Source organism: Lampris incognitus, chromosome 18, assembly GCF_029633865.1.
Source record: "Lampris incognitus isolate fLamInc1 chromosome 18, fLamInc1.hap2, whole genome shotgun sequence".
NCBI classification, from domain to species: Eukaryota; Metazoa; Chordata; class Actinopteri; order Lampriformes; family Lampridae; genus Lampris; species Lampris incognitus.
In genome coordinates this window covers 20,540,332-20,564,288 of record NC_079228.1, presented here as the reverse complement: position 1 = coordinate 20,564,288, position 23,957 = coordinate 20,540,332, and the positions used below count along the sequence as shown (strand labels likewise).

Here is a 23,957-nt window from a genome sequence, read left to right as displayed (position 1 = left end):
GTGCCATGTAGAGGATGAGAAAACACTCGTGGTCTATGGTCGGTTAACACAGTAATCTTCGTTTCCGAACTGGGAAGCTCAAGATATTTAGCATAGAAATACTATTTTTCGGCCACGTATGTGTTTTGGAGACATTTAGCCGCAACAGAGTGGAGTATACGTACGTCCACGGCACACACTTCAATCGACAAAATGTATTCCTCTGCTGGAGGTGAGTTGTGAAGCTAACGTCGGCTAGGTGATGCGGCTCGCTCGGGGAAAAAAAAACAGCTACGGCGTCAACGTTTCAGTTCCCAGAAAAAGTTGAAAAGCCCAAAAAGTTTCAGAGTTGTTATTCTGGGTTATTGCCTTTAGGAATACCATTTTTTGCCAATTTGCATAGGGGGAACATTTGGTCCCAAACAAAGTGAGAGCGTTAGCAGGCTTAGCTAGCGGCTAACGTCGCGCTCGTTAGCTTAGCCTCTATCCCCGACCTTGTTATTGTTAGCTAGTTCATCAAAACACCTGCATATTGTCGAATGGGTCCTTTACCAAGAGTCTGCTGAAAATGATGGGAATAACTTCGCTAAAATGTTACTTTTACATTGATGAAACCGGGTGGCGTTTGATAACCTAGAGGGAAACCGTTGTTAACCATGCATGATTTCTAATCTCGTCAGGTGGCGTTATCCTGGCTAACTTATTTAACTAGCTAACGAGTTAACCTATTCTGAATATCTTCATCTAATCGGTTTGTAATTGTCAAATGGACATCACTACGTATAACGCTAACTCCAATAAGCTACCAGTGAAAATACCAATGAATGTAGCGAGTGGTAGAAGCTAACGCTAATATTTACTAAGTAGCCAACACTAGTTGGGAAGTCCTTGAAATCGACTGCACATTAACCCAGTAAGTTGGTACATCATTTAAGGTCTTCATTCATCTAAATTGGCTAATTTAGCTGATCTCTATCAAAAACACATTTCAGAGGTCTTTGTCTTTACGTTTTTGTTTTCGAGTCATTTGCTAACGTCAGCCTTCTCATAGGTCTCAGTTGAGGTCTTTCGCCTCTTATTCGAAGTCGCTGTCGACATCAACTGACTAACTTTACTTGATTGATTTCCCTTCCGTTACTATTCAGTTTAACATTCCAGAGTCTGCATTAGTTTGGTTCGTGTTTTAACTGTTGCAGATGCTTTAGCCAAATATTTTGTTTGTTCTCCTTGTAATGTTAAAAAGCCTATGTAACATATGCTAACTTTTGGTGAAATTGTGACCATAGGAGGGTCAGATTGCCAGGGTGCTTGGCTACCCGTGTGTGTTTATTGATAAGAAGTTTAAAAGCCACTCCTTGTTGTGAACTATGGTGATGGGGTTTGGGGGGGGGGGTGTAGAAGAAAAATATATTTGCTATGTAAAAATAAAGAAACGTACAAATTATCTTGTGGTATTATATGTAAAGCAAAGAAAAAACCTGCACATTGGGATTTAGAGTTTATAAAGTCAGTCAACACTATACAAAATGGCACTCGCAGAGCATGAGGTACAATGCATAAAAGTTCAGCAGTATAGACCTTTTTTCAGTCTTTAGACTGTTTTTTGCAATAATGTTGACTTAATAATCTCTAAATCCCAATATGCTGGTTCTTGGCTTTACATGTACTCCTCTAATACCAGTGCATCTTGTAGTATCTGTTTTGACATTGTTCAAGGAGCAGCTCTACCTCTGCAGTAAGACTGCTATACGTAGACTGTTGACCTTAAAATGTTCATACTGTTTTTAAAAGCTGTTTTTAACCCTTCCACTTGGAACCATCTCCAGCATGTGTCAGGCCCAGTGGAATTTGTGAGAAAGCATAACATGTATTTTTTTTTCTTTAGCTGCTGAGATGCTTGAGGGACCCCATTCCTCTGGGTCAATAGGCTCTGGTAAGCTTTTTCCACATTTGGGCTTTAAAGTCTAATGCTTGATTTACTTTGTCCCACTGTAGCCGACAAAATGTTTTGTTTTGTTCTCGTCTCCTTCAAGCATCACAGCAGGCATTTATCTGTTTTAAATTAAAATCAATATTCATGAATTATGCAGGATATAGGAATACTTTGATTTGATTCGAGAGGATGCCTGAGGAGTGGAAAAGAAGTATACTGGTACCAATTTTCAAAAATAAGGTTGATGTGCAGAGCTGTAGTAACTACAGAGGTATAAAGTTGATCAGCCACAGCATGAAGATATTGAAAAGAGGAGTGGAAGCTAGGTTAATTAAGAAGAGAGGTGATGATTAGCGAGCAGCAGTATGGTTTCATGCCACGAAAAAGCACTACAGATGCGATGTTTGCTTTGAGAACATTGATGGTCAGAAGGAGTTACATCATGTCTTTGTTGATTTAGATAAAGCATATGACGGGGTGCCAAGAGAGGAGGTGTGCTATTGTATGAGGAAGTCAGGTGTGGCTGAGAAGTATGTTAGAGTGGCGCAGGATATGTATAAGGGCAGTGTGACAGTGGTGAGGTGTGCGTTAGGAATGATGGATGGGTTCAAGGTGGAGGTGGGCTTACATCGAGGATCGGCTCTGAGGCCTTGCTTTGCAATAGTGATGGACAGGTCAACGGACGAGATAAGGCAGGAGTCTCTGTGGACTTTGATGTTCGTGGATGGCATTGTCATCTGTAATGAGAGTAGGAAGGTTGAGGAGAGTGGAGAGGTGGAGGTATGCACAGGAGAGAAGAGGAATGAAAGTCAGTAGGAGCAAGACCGAATATATATATATGTGTGAACGAGAGGGAGGACAGCAGAATGATGAGGATGTAAGGAGTTAAGGTGACGAAGGTGGATGAGTTTAAATACTTGGGGTCAACGGTTCAAAGTAACGGGGAGTGCGGAAGAGGGATGAAGAAGAGTGCAGGCATGGTGGAGTGGGTGGCGAAGAGTGTCAGGAGTGATTTGCAACAGAAGGGGACCAGCAAGAGTTAAAGGGAAGGTTTACAAGATGGTAGGGAGACAGCTATGTTGCATGGTTTGGAGATGGCGGCACTGACGAAAAGACAAGAGGTGGAGCTGGAGGGTTGAAGATGCTAAGATTTTTGTTGTGAGTGACGACGAAGGACAGGATTAGGAACGAGTATGTTAGAGGGACAGCTCAGGTTTGGAGACAAAGCAAGAGGGGCAAGATTGAGATGGTTTGTACATGTGCTGAGAAGAGATGCTGGGTATATCGGGAGAAGGATGCTGACAATGGAGCTGCCAGGCAAGAGGAAAGAGGAAGGTCAAAGTGGAGGTTCATGGATGTGGTGAGGGAAGACATGCAGGTGGTTGGCATGACAGAGGAAGATGCAGAGGACAGGAAGAGGTGGAAACGGGTGATCCGCTGTGGTGACCCCTAACGGGAGCAGCCGAAAATAATAGTAGTAGTTGTCGATAGGAATACTTTGATTTGTGAGAATTTGAATGAAATGTCACATGTTGGGCCCTGGTAAATTTCCCAAATCCTTCTTGTCTATAGATTCTGAATGGTTAACCACTTAAACACAGTACATTGTAGTCAGTAATCAGCCCCTGATATTAACAGGGTTTATGGGTGTTGGTCTATTTGAGTTCACAGAGCTGTACCACAAAGATAAGGTGCCAAAGGGAGTGTGCTCTGAGAGAACCACTTCATGTCTGCAACATTAAAGTCTCAGCAATGAGGCGACGTGGCTCAACACAAGAAATTAATAAAACCTTCCATGCATTCTGCTAGAATAAAGTGTGGTTACACCCTAAGAGAGCAATGGGTTGATTCTAGTTTGGAGCAGATATAACTACATAAATATGGATTTGGATGAAAAAAAAAATTGTTTTAAGGTCATTAATGTATTCAGAGTTAATGTATTAGAGAACCCTGGCTAATGTGTCATGGTCCCAATATTGTGATCATAAACATATATTGCTTTTCTTCCCCTGACCACTCTTGATTTAGATCCCCCGTCTCCCCCAGTGCCAGAGTATGTGTTCAAGCCCCCATCACGGCCAGACTTTGGGACCATGGGCAGGACAATCAAGCTGCAGGCCAACTTCTTTGAGATGGAAATCCCCAAACTGGAAGTGTACCATTATGACATTGACATCAAGCCTGAGAAATGCCCCAGGAGAGTCAATCGGTATGCTCGGGTGTTTATTGCCTAGACCTAGAGGCTACCTTTTTACACTTGGCAATTGGTAGTCAGCACTGTTCACTAGGATATGATCTCCTAGGCAATGTTGTGATTGGATGTTTCATTTTGTGTCTCAGTGAAATTGTGGAGCATATGGTCCAGCACTTTAAAACCCAGATCTTCGGGGATCGAAAGCCAGTGTATGATGGGAGGAAGAATCTCTACACAGCTATGCCCTTACCCATTGGCAGAGAAAAAGTAAGTTGTGTTTTGCACAGCCAACCATACAGTTTTCTCCAGGGTGGAAGTTGCTTAAGCTAGTTCAGACAACTAGTAATATAGGTATTATTACGACAGCATTACAGCATTCACCTTATACTGCTATCTCCTAACTTTTCTGTCGATCAGGTGGAACTTGAGGTGACCATTCCAGGTGAGGGCAAGGACCGCAGCTTTAAAGTGGCCATCAAGTGGGTGTCTTGTGTTAGTCTACAGGCTCTTCATGAGGCACTATCAGGGCGGCTACCAAACATCCCCTTTGAGACCATCCAGGCCCTAGATGTCGTCATGAGACATTTGCCCTCTATGAGGTCAGCCTTTGCTTCTTGAACACTGTTGTACTTACTCTTCATATTCAGTTCAGTATTTCATGCTGCCATTCCCTATTATTATTCTTCAGTTTTATAGACTTAATGTAGACTTAATTTATTCAAGACTCAGGACGTGCATGTGTGGAACTCATTATTTTCCCCTGCCCAGTTCTGTAATGCCTTTCTCATACCTTGTGCTATGACCAGCATTTGTGCTGAGATGTTTTTATTCAGCTCTTTACCCTTCTCTTTTACAGGTACACTCCTGTGGGTCGCTCATTCTTCACTCCCTCAGAAGGATGTTCGAACCCCCTTGGTGGGGGCAGAGAGGTGTGGTTTGGTTTCCATCAGTCAGTCAGACCGTCTCTTTGGAAAATGATGCTTAATATTGATGGTATGTGTCATTATTTGATCACTGCTTGTACGAGTCATGAGGTATATCAAGGATGGTATTTCTGTGAGTGTCATTGCTGTGTAATTGTGTTGCAGTTTCGGCTACTGCATTCTACAAAGCTCAGCCTGTAATAGAATTCATGTGCGAAGTCTTGGATTTCAAAAGCATTGAAGAACAGCAAAAGCCCTTGACCGACTCCCAGAGAGTAAAGTTTACAAAAGAAATCAAAGGTAATTGTAATTTATGTGTTATCTGATAGTTGAGTCCTAGCTTGTCATGTTGACCTTGTATTCATTTTTGATTTTAGTCAAGAAAGTTGTATAAACCCACTGTGTTTGTTGAATTTCAGTTGCTCATTTTGGTAAGAGTTTGTTTTTCTGATTTATTGCAATGTTCTTTCTATTACTTCTCCTCACTGTTTCATCATCATGCCAAAACAAGTCTTTAGTTGAGACGGGAGTGCCTGGGTCAAACTAGACTCACCTTTTGCCCTCATTTATTTGTTAAGTTGGTTAACTACCTCTGTAATCCAGTGTTGTGATCCCCTCTGTCCAGGTCTGAAGGTGGAGATCACCCACTGTGGGCAGATGAAGAGGAAGTACAGAGTGTGCAATGTAACCAGAAGACCAGCCAGCCACCAGACGTAAGAGAGCTCAGTGGTTTTATTCATTAAAGAAACTTAGCTTGACTGTAAATCGGTAATATGCTGGTGCAAGTACTAACGGGTTGGTCCTCACTATTTGTATGTGTCTTGGAATGTTGGTTACATTTGATCTTGATAAATGTTGCCCGTAGATCTGCTTTAAAAATGACCCCTGTCAAGTCTTTGGCAGATTATTAATGGGCTTTTTTGGGTTTCAAATAAGTTTGTCTTTTTTTGAAGAAGACAACATTCCACTGTGTTTTCACCCCAATTAATTTTCTGCTGTGTATTCTCTTAGGTTTCCCCTGCAGCAGGAGAATGGCCAAACTATTGAATGCACAGTAGCACAGTACTTCAAAGATAAGTACAAGCTGATCCTTAGGTATCCCCACCTCCCCTGCCTACAGGTGGGACAGGAGCAGAAGCACACCTACCTTCCCCTAGAGGTAAGCTGCCACCAACCGCTCTGGTGTATTTATTTACATCATAATTAATTCAGCATTTACTTAAATGGAAAGCTAGCAGAATTTAAGTGTTTTGTTTCTTTGATGTCTGTCCAGGTGTGTAACATAGTGGCAGGCCAGCGCTGCATCAAGAAGCTGACAGACAATCAGACCTCCACTATGATCCGTGCCACAGCCAGATCGGCACCAGACAGACAGGATGAGATCAGTAAATTGGTGAGCCCCCCTGAGACACTGGTCTTTAATTTTGAGATGTTTACTGCTGATTTTATAGTAAGGGGGAGATTGTCTGATTAATGTGGTGACCTGATGATCTATCAGGAATGGTTTGCATAGTGGAGACTGGTTTCTCCCTTAACTGCAAATTGCCACAATGATAAATATGATTCTTAGCTCCCTTTCTCTGCTAATGGCTGTGTTTCCCAGATGAGAAGTGCCAACTTTAACACTGACCCTTACGTTCGGGAGTTTGGTGTGATGGTGAGGGATGAGATGACTGAAGTCAATGGCCGTGTCCTCCAGGCACCCTCCATTCTCTACGGAGGCAGGGTATGTTGATCAGAGCATGGATGCTGGAAGTTTGAATTGTGATACTCATTCCAACCATGTAATTACTATGAATTCATATGAGCTTGTCCATTTGTTTTCGTCGTAACTCACCATGAGTTTAAGTTTAGTTTTTTCATCCTTTGCAGAACAAAGCAATAGCTACACCAATCCAGGGTGTATGGGACATGAGGAACAAGCAGTTCCACACTGGCATTGAGATCAAAGTGTGGGCCATCGCCTGCTTTGCCCCACAGAGACAGTGCACTGAACTTCTCCTCAAGTATGTATGATCCGTTGATCTGCAGAGCACTTCTGCCCCTGAGTTTGTGCATATCTGTCAACTGCACATTTTTGAAAGATGCAAAAGAAAGAAAGGATTGTTCCATTGCCTACCAACATGGGGATCACCGGTTCGAATCCCCGTGTTACCTCCGGCTTGGTCGGGCGTCCGTACGGACACAGTTGGCCGTGTCTGTGGGTGGGAAGCCGGATATGGGTGTGTGTCCTGGTCGCTGCACTAGCGCCTCCTCTGGTTGGTCAGGGCGCCTGTTCGGGGGAGAGGGAGAACTGGGGAGAATAGTGTGATCCTCCCACGTGCTACGTCCCCCTGGTGAGACTCCTCACTGTCAGGTGAAGGGAGGTGGCAGCGACTCCACATGTATTGGAGGAGGCATGTGGTAGTCTGCAGCCCTCCCCGGATCGGCAGAGGGGGTGGAGCAGTGACCGGGACGGCTCGGAAAATAGGGTAATTGGCCAAGTAAAATTGGGGAGAAAAGGGGGGGAAAAGCCACAAAAAAAAAAAAGAGAGGAAAGAATGGATTGAAGGTCTCTTCTTTGGCTTGAAGATCAGGGTGGCATGGTCAGAGTCACTAAAGGTTAAAAAAGTGGTAATCTCATTTATTAAAAATGAATGGCCTTTTATAAATGTGTTATCCAAATAAGATCTTATAAAGGCACATGCATGCCTGTTGAAAGTATTCTTGCTGTTTCAAGATGGGGATACTCGGCGCGTGTGTGAGAATGCAATGCGAAAGCACAATCCATCACACTGTGGACTGCATAACGCAGTGTTAACAACGAAGTTAACCAAGTTGTGAATCTTAACTTGCTGCTTGTTTTTTTTCTTCTTCTTCTTCTTCTTCTTCTTAGGTTTGAGTAATGCTACAAAACACTGTAACCATTTGTAAGCCTTTGCATGCTGTTTTTTGCTGGACCAACTGTTCTAGCATAGCATTGGTTTGGAGCTTTTTAGTCCACAGGCAAGTTCATGTAAAGTTTGGTTATAACAGAGCCTGACAGTTGCTGTGGCAAGGCTCTACCGTAACCGAGCCCTCACCGGGCCTCACCTGAGGTCTTCCATCACAGACACGGATGACAATGAAGGGCACAATAGCCATTTTATTAAAACTGCCAAAGAATAAAAACGTAATTAAAACAGCACAGCAATATGTCTGCAGTCTTAAAATGGGAGAGATCATCCACATCTCTACAGTTATCACTCTGTGCCTATCCCTGGTGTGACTTTGTGGTGAGGTGGCCGTGATTTAAACTTTTAAAATCGTGTCCGATTTTGACAGATGTGACCATACCACTCCCACAAGATTACAACAACCACAGTCACTCACTTGCACATCAGTACAGGTTGCAACACTGCATGTTTTTGGGTCTTGGAAGCAGAGTAATCCAGATTTGGTCAACAGATACCAGGTTGCTCAAAAACACAAGGTTAAACAGTCGGATGACCTAAGGCAGGGTTCCCCAAACTTTTTCTTAGGAGGGCCAGCTCACTCTGCCTGGCTCTTTGGGAGGGCCGGAGTATGTCAGTAACATTAAATAGTACTGTGAACAATAACAGGTCTACCTTAGTTGAATATTAACCCATTACATGTAATGATATATTTCAATATACCATTGTTAGCTGGGTTTATTGTCAAAGTTGTGTATAAAACATAATAGGGAGGTAAGTAGAATTCAAAAATAAAATCAAACTAATTCTTAAACATTCTAACCGTCATCATTTTATTCAACTATTTTAGTTTAAGTAGTGAAATACATGAGTGCAGTATGCACTCTACGTGCTTTGCATGAACAATTCAACAAGTAAACAAGTGAAGGGAAAGACTTACAAGTCCCAAAATGAGTCCTTTAGAAATCCTATTAATTAATTAGCAACTAATTAACGATTTGGAGGAAATGCTTTGCCTTCCTTCTCATCTCTGACTGGCTGACACAACATCAGCATGCGTAAGGTCGTTGTTATCACATATGCCAATTGAAAAAACAGAGTTTACCTCCTCGTATTTCTTAGTGTGAACGGTGGGCTTGCATCTTTCTGATGAGTAGGTTGATGTCAGGCTCCATTCTGGTCACAGCCACTCTCAATGAATGGTGCAAATATTCATCAGTGAGTCTTGATCTTGTCGGACTTTTCAGAAGCTTCATGCTTGAGAACGTTTGCTCGCATATGCTGCCGAAGATTGTGCACATGTTGATACTGTGCATTTTACTGTTCGGATAAGTGTCATTGGGTAGGGCAGTATAAACTCAGCATTCGAGTCAGGCAGTCAATCAAACTGCCTGACTCGAATGCATTTCTCAGTGCATCACAGTTTTGTAAGTTGGCCAACTTGAGCTGAAGAGATGGCGGGGCCTCATAGATGTCTGCAGCAAATGGGTTCTGAAATAGACAAATGTCTTTTGCATTGAGATGAACAGTGGTGCTTGAAAATTTGTGAACCCTTTAGAATTTTCTATATTTCTGCATAGATATGACCTAAAACATCATCGGATTTTCAAACCAAGTCCTAAAAGTAGATAAAGAGAACCCAATTAAACAAATGAGACAAAAATATACTTTGTCATTTATTTGTTGAGGAAAATGATCCAATATTACATATATATAAGTAGCAAAAGTATGTGAACCTTTGCTTTCAGTATCTGGTGTGACCCCCCCCCCCCCCCCTCATGTAGCAATAACTGCAACTAAACGTTTTTGGTAACTGTTGATCAGTCCTGCACATCGGCTTAGAGGAATTTTAGCCCATTTCTCCGTACAGAACAGCTTCAACTCTGGGATGTTGGTGCGTTTCCTCATGAACTGCTCGCTTCAGGTCCTTCCACAACATTTCGATTGGATTAAGGTCAGGACTTTGACTTGGCCATTCCAAAACATTAACTTTATTCTTCTTCAACCATTCTTTGGTAGAACGATTTGTGTGCTTTGGGTCGTTGTCTTGCTGCATGACCCACGTTCTGTTGAGATTCAGTTCACAGATAGATGTCCTGACATTTTCCTTAAGAATTCGCTGGTATAATTCAGAATTCATTGTTCCATCAATGATGGCAAGCCATCCTGGCCCAGATGCAGCAAAACAGGCCCAAACCATGATACTACCACAACCATGTTTCACAGATGGAATAAGGTTCTTAAGCTGGAATGTAGTGTTTTCCTTTCTCCTAACATAACGCTTCTCCTTTAAACCAAAAAGTTCTATTTTGGTCTCATCTGTCCACAAAACATTTTTCCAATAGCCTTCTGGCTTGTCCACGTGATCTTTAGCAAAGTGTAGACGGGCAGCAATGTTCTTTTTGCAGAGCAGTGGCTTTCTCCTTGTAACTGCCATGCACACCCATTGTTGTTCAGTGTTCTCCTGATGGTGGACTCATAAACATTAACATTAGGCAATGTGAGAGAGGCCTTTAGTTGCTTAGAAGTTACCCTGGGTTCCTTTGTGACCTGGCCGACTACTACATGCCTTGCTTTTGGAGTGATCTTTGATGGTCGACCACTCCTGGGGAGGGTAACAGTGGTCTTGAATTTCCTCCATTTGTACACAATCTGTCTGACTGTGGATTGGTGGAGTCCAAACTCTTTAGGGATGGTTTTGTAATCTTTTCCAGCCTGATGAACATTAACAACGCTTTTCTGAGGTTCTCAGAAATCTCCTTTGTTCTTGCCATGATACACTTCAACAAACATGTGTTGTGAAGATCGGACTTTGATAGATCCCTGTTCTTTAAATAAAACAGGGTGCCCACTCACACCTGATTGTCATCCCATTGATTGAAAACACCTGACTGTAATTTCACCTTCAAATTAACTGCTAATCCTAGAGGTTCTCTTTATCTACTTTGGGACTTGTGTGAAAATCTGATGATGTTTTAGGTCATATTTATGCAGAAATATAGAAAATTCTAAAGGGTTCACAAACTTTCAAGCACCACTGTAGTGCATGGAATCTCACCTTAAACTCCATCGTCAACATTTTCAGTGCCTCTACGCACTTTGTGACAGGGAACGGTACCTGTGGGTCCTCGGTGGCTACATTTTTCGTTGTAGCAAGATGAGTAAAGTTTCCCTCACTCACCTGCCGCAAAAGCAGCTGTATTTTCACCTGGAGTGCCTTAATATGGGCGTACATTTCACAGATTAGTTTCCCCTTGCCTTGTAGCTGCAGAGGAGACCATTAAGACATTCTGTCCCATCAGTTAGAAAGGCAAGGTGCCATTTCCACTCTGGGCCTGTCAGCTCCATGACTGTTCTGCCTTTTGACTGAAGAAATGTGTTGACCTCAGGAAGCAGCTGATAGAAGCACTTCAGAACTCTGTCATAACTTAGCCATTGGATTTCCATGTGGTACATACAGTACATCTCTGTAGTCGTATTCTAGCTCAGACAGAAATTCTTGGAACTGACTATGGTTGAGTCTGTTTGCACATGACACCATGACTTTCATAACAGATTCCCACTAAACACTTTGCAGCACAGTGCTTGCTGGTGGATAAAGCAATGAATTTGCAATGGCTGTGTATGTCCTCGCTCATACATCTCCCTGTTAATGTGGCCAAGTAGTCCCCTTGTAGTGCCAGCCATGCTCGGTGCATTGTCCTCAGTGCATTGTCCGTTGTTATGCTCGCTAACTTTGCCCAGTCAAGTCCCAAGTTTCCAATGGTTTGACAAACCTTATCAAAAATGTCTCTGCCAGTTGTTGTGCCTTTGAGGCTTTGTAGTGCTGCAAGCTCCTTGGATACCTCGAAATTGGTCCCATCTACTTCCACGAATAAAAATTAACAGCTGCGTGGTGTCCTTAATATCGTTGCTTTCGTCAAGTGCAAGCGAGAAAAAAACAAATTTTTTAGATTTCTCTTGCAACTGATTGTGCACGTTGGCTCCCATCACTTCAACTCTCTGTGTAATTGTACTTGCCCTGTGTTGTGAGTTTTTCAGCATCTTTTTTATTGGGACACACCTCCTCTGTGATTGCAGTTAAACACTGTTTTACGAACTCTCCTTCGGTGAAGGCCTTTCCGTTCTTAGCTATCAGTCTCGCCACATGAAAGTTAGCCCATAGATATGACTGGTTCTGCTGAGCTTGCCTTAAAAATGTATTCTGCTGTGTAGCTAGCACATCCCTTAGTTTTCTTATCTTGTCTGTCCACACTTGTCCTTACAGATTACCACATTTGTCTTTGTGTTTTGTCTCAAAATGTCTGTGCAAGTTGTAATCTTTGAAAACCACTAACGATTCCTGGCATATCAGACACTTTGCCTTGTCCTTGCATTGAACAAAAAAATAATTATCAGTCCATTGTTTGTTGAACACCTGGTACTCATGATCAATTTTTCGTTTACAATTCATCTTTTGACATTTTCTCTGAAAATAACAGAAAATTATCAAGCTAGGCTAAAAAAAACCCACCTGTGACAATATTCTTGAGGCGTGAACTGCGGCGGGAGCCTGTGCGGCGCAAACGGTTTCTGTGGTGACTAAATGGCCGTCTAAATACGGTAGCCAGCAGAGGAAAAAATGTGGAATTCCAAGCAAAATGCACCTTAGGGCGGAAAGTCAAACTAAATAAACCAGAGGGCCGGATACAATTTATCACACACAATGCTGTGGGGGTGGGCCGTATCTGGCCCAGGGGCCATAGTTTGGCAACCAATAACGTAAGGCCTGTGTCACTGAAGATGACTGCCTGTGCCTTGTATTGCCAAAATTAAACAAAGGGAAGACAGGGAAGTGATTAATTTTGTGTTAAACTGGTCTTGTATATTTAGTTCTAGATAGCATTGAAGGGGTCTTAAAAAACCTGAAATTTGACTTTCTGAAACTGCAGACACCCTTGTCAAAGATTGGTGAGGGATATGGAATCAAGGAAGAGGCCATACATTCATGACTTCAGTTAGAGATCACAGAAAGCACCTTAGGGAGAGACGTGCAAGTTAAGTGCAAGGCAGTCAAGGTAGCAGCAACAGCCGAAGAACAGTGCATAATGCCATCTCAAAGTCATTATCCAGGTTAATGGGCTGAGCCGGGGCCTTAAGACAAAGGTTAGAATGAAAGTAAGAGAATTGCTGGATCATACCAAATGGAAATATAAAAAGACGTCTGGACCTGTAGTTATTAAACATTTCTGATCAGTCAGTCCTAACTGCCTGATTCTGCTTATGCACAGATCATTCTTTTTCCCACCAGTCAAAGAGAACTAGCACAGAAATAAGCTGCTTTCTATTAAATTGTTTGGTTTCTGGGAGGAGTTGGTCTAATAAATGGAACACAATGTTATTACCTCTTTTGGATAAGGATGTATTTGTGAATCTCAACCACGGCATAAACATTTTAGTGTGACGAATGCAAGCTATATGATAATGGATGTAGTTTTCAGATGGCCTGGGTCTACATGTGGCTCAAGGAGGCTCAGTGAGGATGAGTGCAACCACCTACACCCTTGATGTCACTTAAATGGTGACAAAGACCATCAACAAAAGTCCATCAATTTTATGCGGTCACCATGCGCACTGCACAGAAAACTACAACATGTCATTGTAATTTCATTTTACAGCTTGACAAGTAATAAAAGATCGATCGGTTTCTTTCGGGAGTAGTCCCAATCCTAGCTGAGAGTAGGGAGCTTCATAACTAGCTACTAATTCCTACTCAGTCCCAGTCACACTTTTAGTGAGATTACTATGGGTAATTTTATTTAAATGCTTGATAACTATGGTCTCTGGTCAAAACTCTTCAAGTAATTAAGAATATAATATAGAATTGCTTTAGTTTCTGTGAGAGAAAGTTACACAACTGCAAAATGACGGATATCTATTATCAGTTTTTACAAGCTGGGTTTTATAAATTTGAAGGTCTATTGTATTTTAAATCTGGATTTAGAAAAGCTCATATGTTTCCACCAGTTCTCAGTGTTCTATTTTGTACCTGTGTCTCTCAGAGCATTCACAGACCAGCTGAGGAAGATCTCTCGCGATGCTGGGATGCCCATTCAGGGTCAGCCTTGCTTTTGTAAGTACGCCCAGGGAGCTGACAGTGTTGAGCCCATGTTCAAGCACCTGAAGTACACCTACCAGGGCCTGCAGCTGGTGGTCGTCATTCTGCCAGGGAAGACACCTGTTTATGGTCAGTGATCCATAGTGCCTTGATGTCATGATCTGTGTTCTGAATTTTTGCCATGTGCCAAACAGTCTTACACTTTCACAGAAAGTTGAATCCGTTCATCTGGACACGGTGTTTATTGAGAGAAACGTTTCATCACTCATCTAAGTGATCTGTTCAGTGTCAACTGACTGCAGGTATCCCCACCCTTATAAACAATACAGTGGCATAACGACTGAAAACAACCATCAGTTCCATATGCAAATTGCTGTGACCATTAACTAGAGTTTTAATGGCCATGTGTCCAATTCACAGAGGATTGGAGAATAGTTGCAATCGCAGCATTGTAAGATGGTGACAGATGTACTTTTAGCCGCCCCCCCGGTTCAGTTCAGTGGTGGTCGTTCCCTCTTCACATAGATGGCCTCTGACTCTCCGTTCAAACGTGTTCCTCCCTATCAAGGATGTGCACATCCTCATCCTTGAAAGAGTGGCCACTGGCCTGTAGATGGGTGTAGACTGCAGAGTCTTGGCTTGATGCGTTAGCTCTTCTGTGTTGTGCCATCCTCTTGGCCAGCGTCTGTTTGAGGGGGGTCTAAGAGTACGTCTGTTGCCATCTTACAATGCTGTGTTGCAAACATTCCCAAATCCTCTGTGAACTGGACACATGGCCATTGAAACTCTTGTTAATGGTCACGCCTATTTGCATTTGAAACTGATCGTTGGTTTTGGTCGTTATACAACTGTATTGTTTACAAGAGTGGGGATACCTACAGTCAGTTGAGACTGAAGAGGTCACTTAGATGAGTGATGAACCATTTCTCTCAAACGTGTCCAGATGAACTGATTCAACTTTCCTTGATTTTCTTACCTGGATTATTGAGCATACATAAAGACAGTGTTACACTTCGATCATTTTTACTCACACACTTTGTTGTACATTGTTGATTATGCATATACAACATACACAAGTAGCATGTACAGCTTTGGCAAGCTGGCGTTCTGATTTTCCTGTTTGTGCTGCAGCTGAGGTGAAGCGTGTTGGCGATACTGTGCTGGGCATGGCCACACAGTGTGTGCAGGTTAAGAATGTTCAGAAGACTACACCCCAGACCCTCTCCAACCTCTGTCTGAAGATCAACGTCAAGCTGGGTGGCGTCAATAACATCCTCCTTCCACAGGGCAGGTTTGTCCATAGCCCACTGTCATCTCTGTCTGGAATCCTGAAATAAATTAGAATTGATGTCAGTGTGTCTTAGGTTAGGGCCTTAACAATGAAACTTTTTTTTTCTCCTAATATTGAATCATATTTGTGTAGAATTTCACTATGCATGCTGGAGATGTGTGTGTGTGAGTGTGAGAGTGAGAGACAGAGAGAGAGACAGACAGACAGACAGTCAGTCAGTCAGTCAGTCACCATTGTGCTCTGTGTCTTTGCTCCAGGCCTCTAGTGTTCCAGCAGCCTGTCATCTTCCTTGGTGCAGATGTGACTCACCCACCTGCGGGAGATGGAAAAAAGCCCTCTATTGCTGCTGTTAGTAATATGACTTTTTAACAGTATAGTATACAAAACGAACTGCTAACCTCCCCTATAAGCCTATAGGTATGAGTTTGTTAATTGATTTTCAGAATAGTAATTACATAATTTAATTGATTGAATCAATTATTCCAAGGAGCGACAAAATGAAGTTGGCTGCCAATTTTCAGCCTGTGGCTATGCATTCTATGACAAAATGGAAATTCAAAATGATCTTACGACAGTACAGCTTGAGCTTTCTGATGTTGCATGATCTTTTATGTCAAGAACCCTTACTGGCTTTAATTCCAATTTTGGAAGATTTTCTAATAAGTGGCCTTAAAAATACACTTAAGAAGAAAATGAAATAAGGCAATGGTCAGAATTGCTCTAAAATAAAGAATATATTTAGCCTTGTAAATATCTGGGAAAAGATTTGGCTTAGAATCCGTGACACTGAGGTGTAATGCAGCAGTAGAAGTAAATGACTTAATTCACTGTAGTATTGTATCAATTATTAAGATTTTGATCGTAATGGAGCTAAATTTCCATTTTGTGTAAATGAAAGATCAAATGATCAGAGGGGTCTCTACTAGATAAGACTAGCTATAAAGTCATGATGCATCTTGTACACAATGTTTAACACCAAAACAACCAAGGCCGTCATTTTGAAAGTTTTGGATTTTCAAAGTTTAATAACTTTGTGGGGAAAAAAAGATACAGATCTGCCGTCCTTTGAATGCTCCTAAAATTGCATATATTTGTATTAAAATTACCTTTAGATCAATTATATAAAAAAAAAAAGTTATGGTAAGATCTACCTGAAATGCCCATGAGCCATCAAAAGACGCTCGTAATTTGTGCGTGATCATGCGTGTCATGTCACTGTTTACAATGTGTGTTGGTCGCATAACTTCCTTCGCCAAGTTCATTGCTCTGTCCTAGAAACACACTAGTGTTCTCCAGTGCAGAGTAATAGTATGAACTTGATTTTTGATTATTGCCAACATGTCTGGTTACAGACGCCGTTTCCGACACACCATGACTACCACTGAGACATTGCAGTATTTACAGGCATTGGACAGTGGCCATTTTAAATTGTTCGGAAAATGTCTTAACAGACATACTAATACATTAATATCTCAATGGGCAGCGTCCATGAGCTATTTTTCGCCCTTCCCGAGCGGAAGTGGAAGCTTCGCAGCAAACTGAAGTCAGACATCGGATGCACTAGACTACATTAGAAGTAAGCAGTTTGTTGTAATTTTCTTTGTTTTTTGCATAATTTCATATTACCGGATATATGGCAGCATATATGGGTGTTGGTGTTGTAAAAACAGCCATGCTGTACTGTCTAATGTGCTCCGCATGTCTGACTTCCTGTGATACGTCCATAGCAACAGCGATGCTGATGCTGTGACATCACTCGGACGCTGCCCCATTGGGTATTTATCTTGACAGAATATAGAGTTTAAAAACTGTGGCGGTCAAAATGACCGCCCTCGGTCGTTCTATTAGTTTTTAAGTTCCGGACGTTGTTTGGGACTGTTCAATATTTATTTTCCGTTCTTTTTTTACATTTCACATTTTGTAGGCCTGTTAGATTAGCAATATGTGTTTTCCGTTTTGTTTTTCAGGTAATATTTTCACTTTTTCAATTTTGCTATTCAAGTTCGACCATGTCTCTCTGAAGTTTAAATTGTTTAAAATAGTGTTGTAGTTGTTAAAATTTTAATTTTTGTGCCTGTCGTTTCCTAATAGACATAACATATGCAATGCATTAATTTCTCAATTGGGTATATATCTTGTCAGAATATATAGTTTAAAAACCGGCGGTCATTTTGATTGCCCATGGTCGTTTTAGGTAAGCGTGAAATCCCGGTTGTTCTAGTGTTGATGTCTGTCAGACATGAGGTACTCGCGTAAAATTCCTTTGAGATTTGTTTAAATATTGGGTTATATGAAGGCTGCATGGTTCAGGTTCAAGGACATTTTGTGGTCTCCACTCATCAATTTGTATGTTTCAACGTATGAATCAGAATCAGAATGCTTTATTTATCCCTGTGGGGAAATTGAGTTCTATTACAGACACTCACGCGCTAATAACTAAAAACTAACAAGATACAAGATAAGAAAATAGGAACGGAAATAAAAGATAAATAAGAAATAGAAATAAGAACAAAATATATCAACAAGCGTGGTGCACATAACACCCTGTCTATACTGCACTACCGCAGCACACAACAAGCAGCACAAACAAAAACTCGACAGGGCCAATCCAATGACCATTAACTCAGAGTGTATGGTTCTACAAGATGTTTTCATTTAGATTTTCCCTGTTATAAACCAATATTTGCTCCATTTCCTCACCAGGTGGTGGGGAGTATGGATGCCCATCCCAGCCGCTACTGTGCCACAGTAAGGGTCCAGCAGCACCGGCAAGACATCATCCAGGATCTAGCTGCCATGGTTAGGGAGCTGCTCATCCAGTTCTACAAGTCCACCCGCTTCAAACCCACCCGCATCATCTACTATCGTGACGGCATCTCCGAAGGCCAGTTCAACCAGGTGATGCACATATATCCCCAAACTCACTATTGACAGGGAAAACAAAACAAATTTTGGTTCACAGATATAGGATTTTTATCTTCAGTGAATGATGTATGTGTTGAATTTATTTGTAATTAAACAGGTATGTCTTGCTAAAGGCCCTTTTTAGTTTTGGTGACTGACTCAACTGATGAACTTTTTTTCTTCTTTTTTTTTAATCTTGGTTCCATCCAGGTTCTTCAGCATGAGTTGCTGGCGATCCGTGAGGCCTGCATCAAGCTAGAGAAAGACTACCAGCCCGGGATCACCTTTGTGGTTGTTCAGAAGAGACATCACACAAGATTATTCTGTATGGACAGAAATGAGCGGGTAAGTAGCTTCATACACTTAGATAAGTGACCTCAATAAATAGATAATGCAGATGAATATGAGATAGTGTTATTGTCTTGTCTAAAAAGTGTTGTCTTCTATTTTTGACTAAATTGAGTTTTGGAATGTGAGTAACCCACCACACTTCTCTGTATTCGTAGCCAAAACTAGAGGAATGCACTCAGTAGAAAGCAGAGCTCCACCATGTGTATGTATCGTCCCTTCTCTGGTGTTTGAACTTGGTGACAAACCCTTTTTTTTAGCCTACCAGGAGAAGGGAAATACACAGACAGAAAAACCAATGTTTTTTCCTGCTATTATAAGACGTTTGTGCAGCGCCCAAGTCGATTGAATGGGGAAATATTGGGGAGGTTGTTAATATGCAGTGCCCAAGCTAAAAAAAAATCTGCCCAATGAAATAATTTTACCTGCCAGTCTGTGGATGCGCAGTCTCCTTGGCGGACCCTCGCATGAAAGCAACCAAGTCTGACATGAAATGACGAATCAAGCTATCATAATTTCAAAGCCCTTATTAAAAGACTTCAAATGTGTTTAACCATCACGGTTTTCATGATATAAAATGAATGAAGGCGAATAGCTGCTCTTCTGATTGACTTTCATTCATTCTAAAGTAATAAAGCAACAGTAAGAAAAGACTTCAAATGTGTTTAACCATCGCGATTTTCATAATATAAAATGAATCAAGGTGAATGGCTGCTTTGCTGATTAACTTTCATTCATAAAACAACGGTCAGCCATAGGAAATGTTTTATTGTAGCTACAGAGATGATTTCCAGCTGTGATCAGCAGTGAATGATTTGCTGGCTTGCGAAATACAATCCACTTCTCGTTTACTTTCAAGACTCATACCCGAATACATAATGTTTTGGTTTTGACACTGTCACTGCCCGATCTGACTCAACCATAAATGTGAGTCGTGCATGCACATGGTTGACTTAGATTGGGCAGTGATGGAGAGCAATGTTGGTCAAGCGAGCCAGAGAATTAATGCAGCGAGGGAGTGGTGATGGTGAGAACAAATCACCGCAACCTCATCATACACTCCATAACTGTACAAAAAAATTTTAGGCTGATAGGTCCAGTAGTTTGCGAGATTAGCTGCGGACAGATACACACACACAACCAAATGCATAATCCCCTCCAGGCGTAGATGATGAATGATATAATTTATGCTGAAATTGAAAATAAATTGTCTGATACCAATATAAAACACACTTGGGTGTCAAAATAAAATTTAAAAAAAATTTAAATAATTTGTGTGTTAGAATTTATGGCATTGTTAAGCTATTGGCCATTAGCTGAAATTACTGTTTTCAGCCATTATGAAACAGATTAAATTTTGATGCATCTCTAAAAAGCACTGTTTCTAATGGTTTGCCTGGGGTTTTCCGCAGGTTGGCAAGAGTGGAAACATACCTGCAGGGACAACAGTGGACACCAAAATCACTCACCCATCGGAGTTTGACTTCTACCTTTGCAGTCATGCTGGTATACAGGTAAGAAATGCATCAAATCAAGTTTTATTGAAGTGATCGCAGGATTTTGTTTTTTAAAATTTAACATTCATTTATTCCGCCATTCATTTATTGAATTTATTCGATGTAAATAAAGCAACTGTGAAAGATTTAGAAAATGTCAGGAAGAGTACTCAAAAAGTTAGATTCAGAATTTGGCATGGGGGGGGGGTGAATGGCTCTTTCTCCTAATGATTACGAAAAAGGCAATCTTTCTTCTTTCAAATCCTTAGGGTACCAGTAGGCCGTCACACTACCATGTGCTCTGGGATGACAACCACTTCACTTCAGATGAGCTGCAGGTGCTCACCTATCAGCTGTGTCACACCTATGTACGCTGCACCCGATCAGTTTCTATCCCAGCACCAGCCTACTATGCTCACCTGGTGGCATTTCGTGCCCGTTATCACTTGGTGGACAAGGAGCATGACAGGTGAGGAAGTGTACATAAATTTCCTTGGCTTATTAGAATGTCAGTTTAAACTCACACTTCTGTTCACACCTTTTTTAACCAACTTGGTGTCTGCAGTTTCTGTCAATTGAAAGTAAAGTAGTCAATTTACAGATTTCTTTAATTACATCATGTCTTCGCTGTTTCAGTGCTGAGGGCAGTCATACATCAGGACAGAGTAATGGTCGTGATCAGCAGGCCTTGGCTAAGGCTGTTCAGATCCACCAAGACACACTGCGGACCATGTATTTCGCCTGAATACGAACAGGCCCAAGCATAGGATGGATGAGAGCCCACTGAGATGAAGTCCACTCTAGCCCACCACCTCACGTTTTCTCACTGGCAGGTGTGGATGTCAACACAGTGGTATTACTCACTGATCCCCAACCCAACAGTGTTGTCACTTTCCAAAAACGCCCAACATTTTATTTTATTTCTTTTTGAGCCCACATGTGCAAGTCCCTGCTCCACCATAACCTTCCAAATATTAGACTGCAATATGTAAAATAATTCCTCTGAAAACGCGTTTTGGGTGATGCAGCGTGTATGCTGTGCTTTTGTAAATTTCAAGGGGTAATTTTGTTTACAAAGCATAAGAAGAGGAAAAAAAAGATTTTTACACTGAACAGTCGCAGCTTTATAACTAGAGGGCAGTATCATACATTGGAGGTTAAAGAGTCAGACAATTGGTCTACCGGTCTACCCCTGGTTTTATTTAATAGGGTGCTTGAAGGGAAGATGGGACTCTCAAGACGGATGTTCATTTCACAGTTAAAATGGCTAATCTTATAATTCTTCTGACAATTATTCATCAGCCAATTCAAGCAAAATGCACTGATCAAAATGGATACTTAAATCAGGACAGAAGTACTTAATGTTTTCTAGGCTGTGTCTTGAATTACACTTTCCTCACATACGGCACCATGTAAAGAAGTGTCAATAGAGCCTGCCATTGTCTTTTCATTTTTATGTACAGCTTGAATTAATCGACCCATATTAAGTGGGTTCTCAGTATTTTCCCTCAGTTGACACTGGTAACCAAGACATTTTTATGCCAAATCAGGTGACATCCTGGCAAATGATTTTTACATCAAGATTTGTATGCAATCCTTGGCTTTTAATATTGATGAAATTGAAGGGATGGCATTTTAATGCTCTCCTGCCTCCCCTCTTATTTGGAACTGAGTGATTTGCATCAGTAATTTAATTCCCTTGCTGCTGGGAAATAGACATTTGGGACTGGCTCCCTACCTGAACACCTTTTTAATGTACGCTGAGCCGGGTTCACATGATCGATAATGTAGAAATTTTTGTTGGGGAACAATTTTGAAATAATGTACGTCCCCATCTCTTTCTAGAGTCTATTTTAATCATTTATTAATGAATATGCATGTAGATGACTCACATGACTTTTTAGGCCTTTAGGAATTAGTGATTTTTTTTTTCTTAAGACGTATTAACCCTAGTTTTTTTTTTTTTTTTTTGGGTTTTTATTGGGGTGGCAAATTGTTCTTTCTGCTTTGTAAGCTGGATGTTATGGCGTCTTGTTGTCCAGGCATTTGGTACAATAGAATGAGACCAGCATTTGCTTTTGTTTCAACCTAGGGAATGGAGACAGATGAATGGCTAAAATTGTAAATGAATTGATACAAAGGTTCCCAAATAGCTTTTTAAGTATAGTAGTTGCTCCATGAATTAGGTGAACTTGTTGCAAAAAAAAGTTTGGGTTTCATGAAATTTATTTTTGTCTTTATAGTATAGTATTGTTGGTTATAGGCTATATTTTGAACAAGCTTTCAAGTGAGGCTGTTGCCAATGTAGAGGCGATTTTAAAAAACAATATTGGCCCATATGTAGTCTAAATTAACATTGTCTATTTCTATACACAGAATTTAAATTCATATATTTTATTGCCTTCCAAGACTGGCGCAGAAGTTTTATTAACAACTCCACTTGCAAGTCAGTTGGTGGTGGTTCTTATAGTCTTGATTGGGGGGAATAATCTATATTTTCTAACTATGCATAATTTTTAACCAAAAGATTCAGCAGTGAGATTTCTCACTTGAATTTAGGTCATTTACAGAGGTAGCTAATTAGGGCTTTTTTGTTGTCGGTTTTTAGCATGTTGCATTTATTAGTATTTCTTCATGCTTATCAGAATCCTCATGGCTTTTGTAATGGTATGAGGGATTTTCTGATGGCAATTGGTATTATAGATTTTATAGCATAGAAAAAATGGGTAGATTGTTTTGTAACACACATCTTTCTTAGCCAAACAAGATTACAAACTTGTACATGATGAATATTTAAAAGAAATGAAAGCACAAAAGGACATGATGCTAGGTGCTAGACATTTTCACTGTAAAGCCACCTTATATCCTCAGTGGACTGGTCCAAGAGTCTTTTTTAACCCGCCAGTTATATGGTAAAAGATGCTCAAGCATTTTGATGATCTCTTTCTCCCTTAATGAACTCTGTGTTACCCTCGGTACTCTATCTGTAAACTAACTAGAGATCTGACTGACTGTGTTTGTGGGGCATTCTGAAAATCATGTACTTGATATTTACTGTTATGATGTCAATATTGTTCTTATCGGTGCTGGTCTCACAACATGTAAATTTGGTTGCACTTTTGACGGCATATAGTTGGTATGGTATGAATTCAATAGTTTTGTTTTTCAGTGGAAGAAGCAGTTACTCTATCGTACTGCATAACACTGGTGTAATTGTGTAGAAATGGCCGTGTGTTCTACCTCTTGTTACCTGTTTAAGTGTTATGGTAACATTGCACCACTGGCCATTTCCTCATAATTACCCCTGCTAATATATCTAATTGGCATAGTCTTGAGTCTTGCATTGACATTTGAGATTTAACTGCTTGGTGTTCATGATGGAGAATGTGCTTTCTCGAATTATGTTAATGTTATGTGATATTCTGGGATTTTGAGCATCGACCTGCACGACCAAATTCTTGACGTGCTTTTATGTTAATAATTAGCCCCCCCACACACACACACAATTTTTTTCGCCTATGGAACGGCAGTAATTCATTTTTGACATCCTGTTTTTTACTGCCTGAGAAGCACACATCTGGATAACCACAGTACGGTCACTGCTTTTCCTCGAATTAATGCACTCTGTCATGACAGACTGTTGTCCACAGTTGTTTGAAAGGGTTTTTTTTTAAGTAGATCCCTTTTTTTAACAACAACGAAAAAGGGGGGGGAAATACGGATGGTGCTCTTGCAATCCATGTGAATAGATGTAGTGTGCGAAGGATGTACAAAAAGGCCTCCTACCAATTATTTTTGCTTCCACATTGAGGTATCCCAATCTTGCATTTTTTACCCCCCATTCAATCATGAGTATGCTTTCTGAGCAAGTATGGTCGAA

At 41.0% G+C, this 23,957-nt stretch overlaps 1 protein-coding gene across 1 annotated transcript; it reads left to right on the top strand.

The window, feature by feature from the left end:
* On the top strand, positions 1 to 20,894 carry ago2 (argonaute RISC catalytic component 2). Its single transcript, XM_056297837.1, has 20 exons — positions 1 to 211; positions 1,865 to 1,912; positions 3,941 to 4,121; positions 4,253 to 4,373; positions 4,524 to 4,705; positions 4,963 to 5,099; positions 5,195 to 5,329; positions 5,655 to 5,742; positions 6,041 to 6,188; positions 6,303 to 6,422; positions 6,633 to 6,755; positions 6,902 to 7,035; positions 13,983 to 14,167; positions 15,170 to 15,329; positions 15,587 to 15,677; positions 18,033 to 18,227; positions 18,444 to 18,578; positions 19,994 to 20,095; positions 20,347 to 20,546; positions 20,714 to 20,894. The coding sequence occupies exons 1-20, from the start codon at positions 193 to 195 to the stop codon at positions 20,820 to 20,822; spliced, it is 2,613 nt and encodes an 870-aa protein (XP_056153812.1). The 5' UTR covers positions 1 to 192; the 3' UTR covers positions 20,823 to 20,894.
* Positions 20,895 to 23,957: the final 3,063 nt, after the last annotated feature.

Bases quoted from the DNA above. Each gene is read 5' to 3' on its own strand.
- ago2 (XM_056297837.1), top strand. The intron at 4,706-4,962 runs GTCAGCCTTTGC...TCTCTTTTACAG, and splicing joins AGACATTTGCCCTCTATGAG to GTACACTCCTGTGGGTCGCT. The intron at 18,228-18,443 runs GTGATGCACATA...GGTTCCATCCAG, and splicing joins CCGAAGGCCAGTTCAACCAG to GTTCTTCAGCATGAGTTGCT.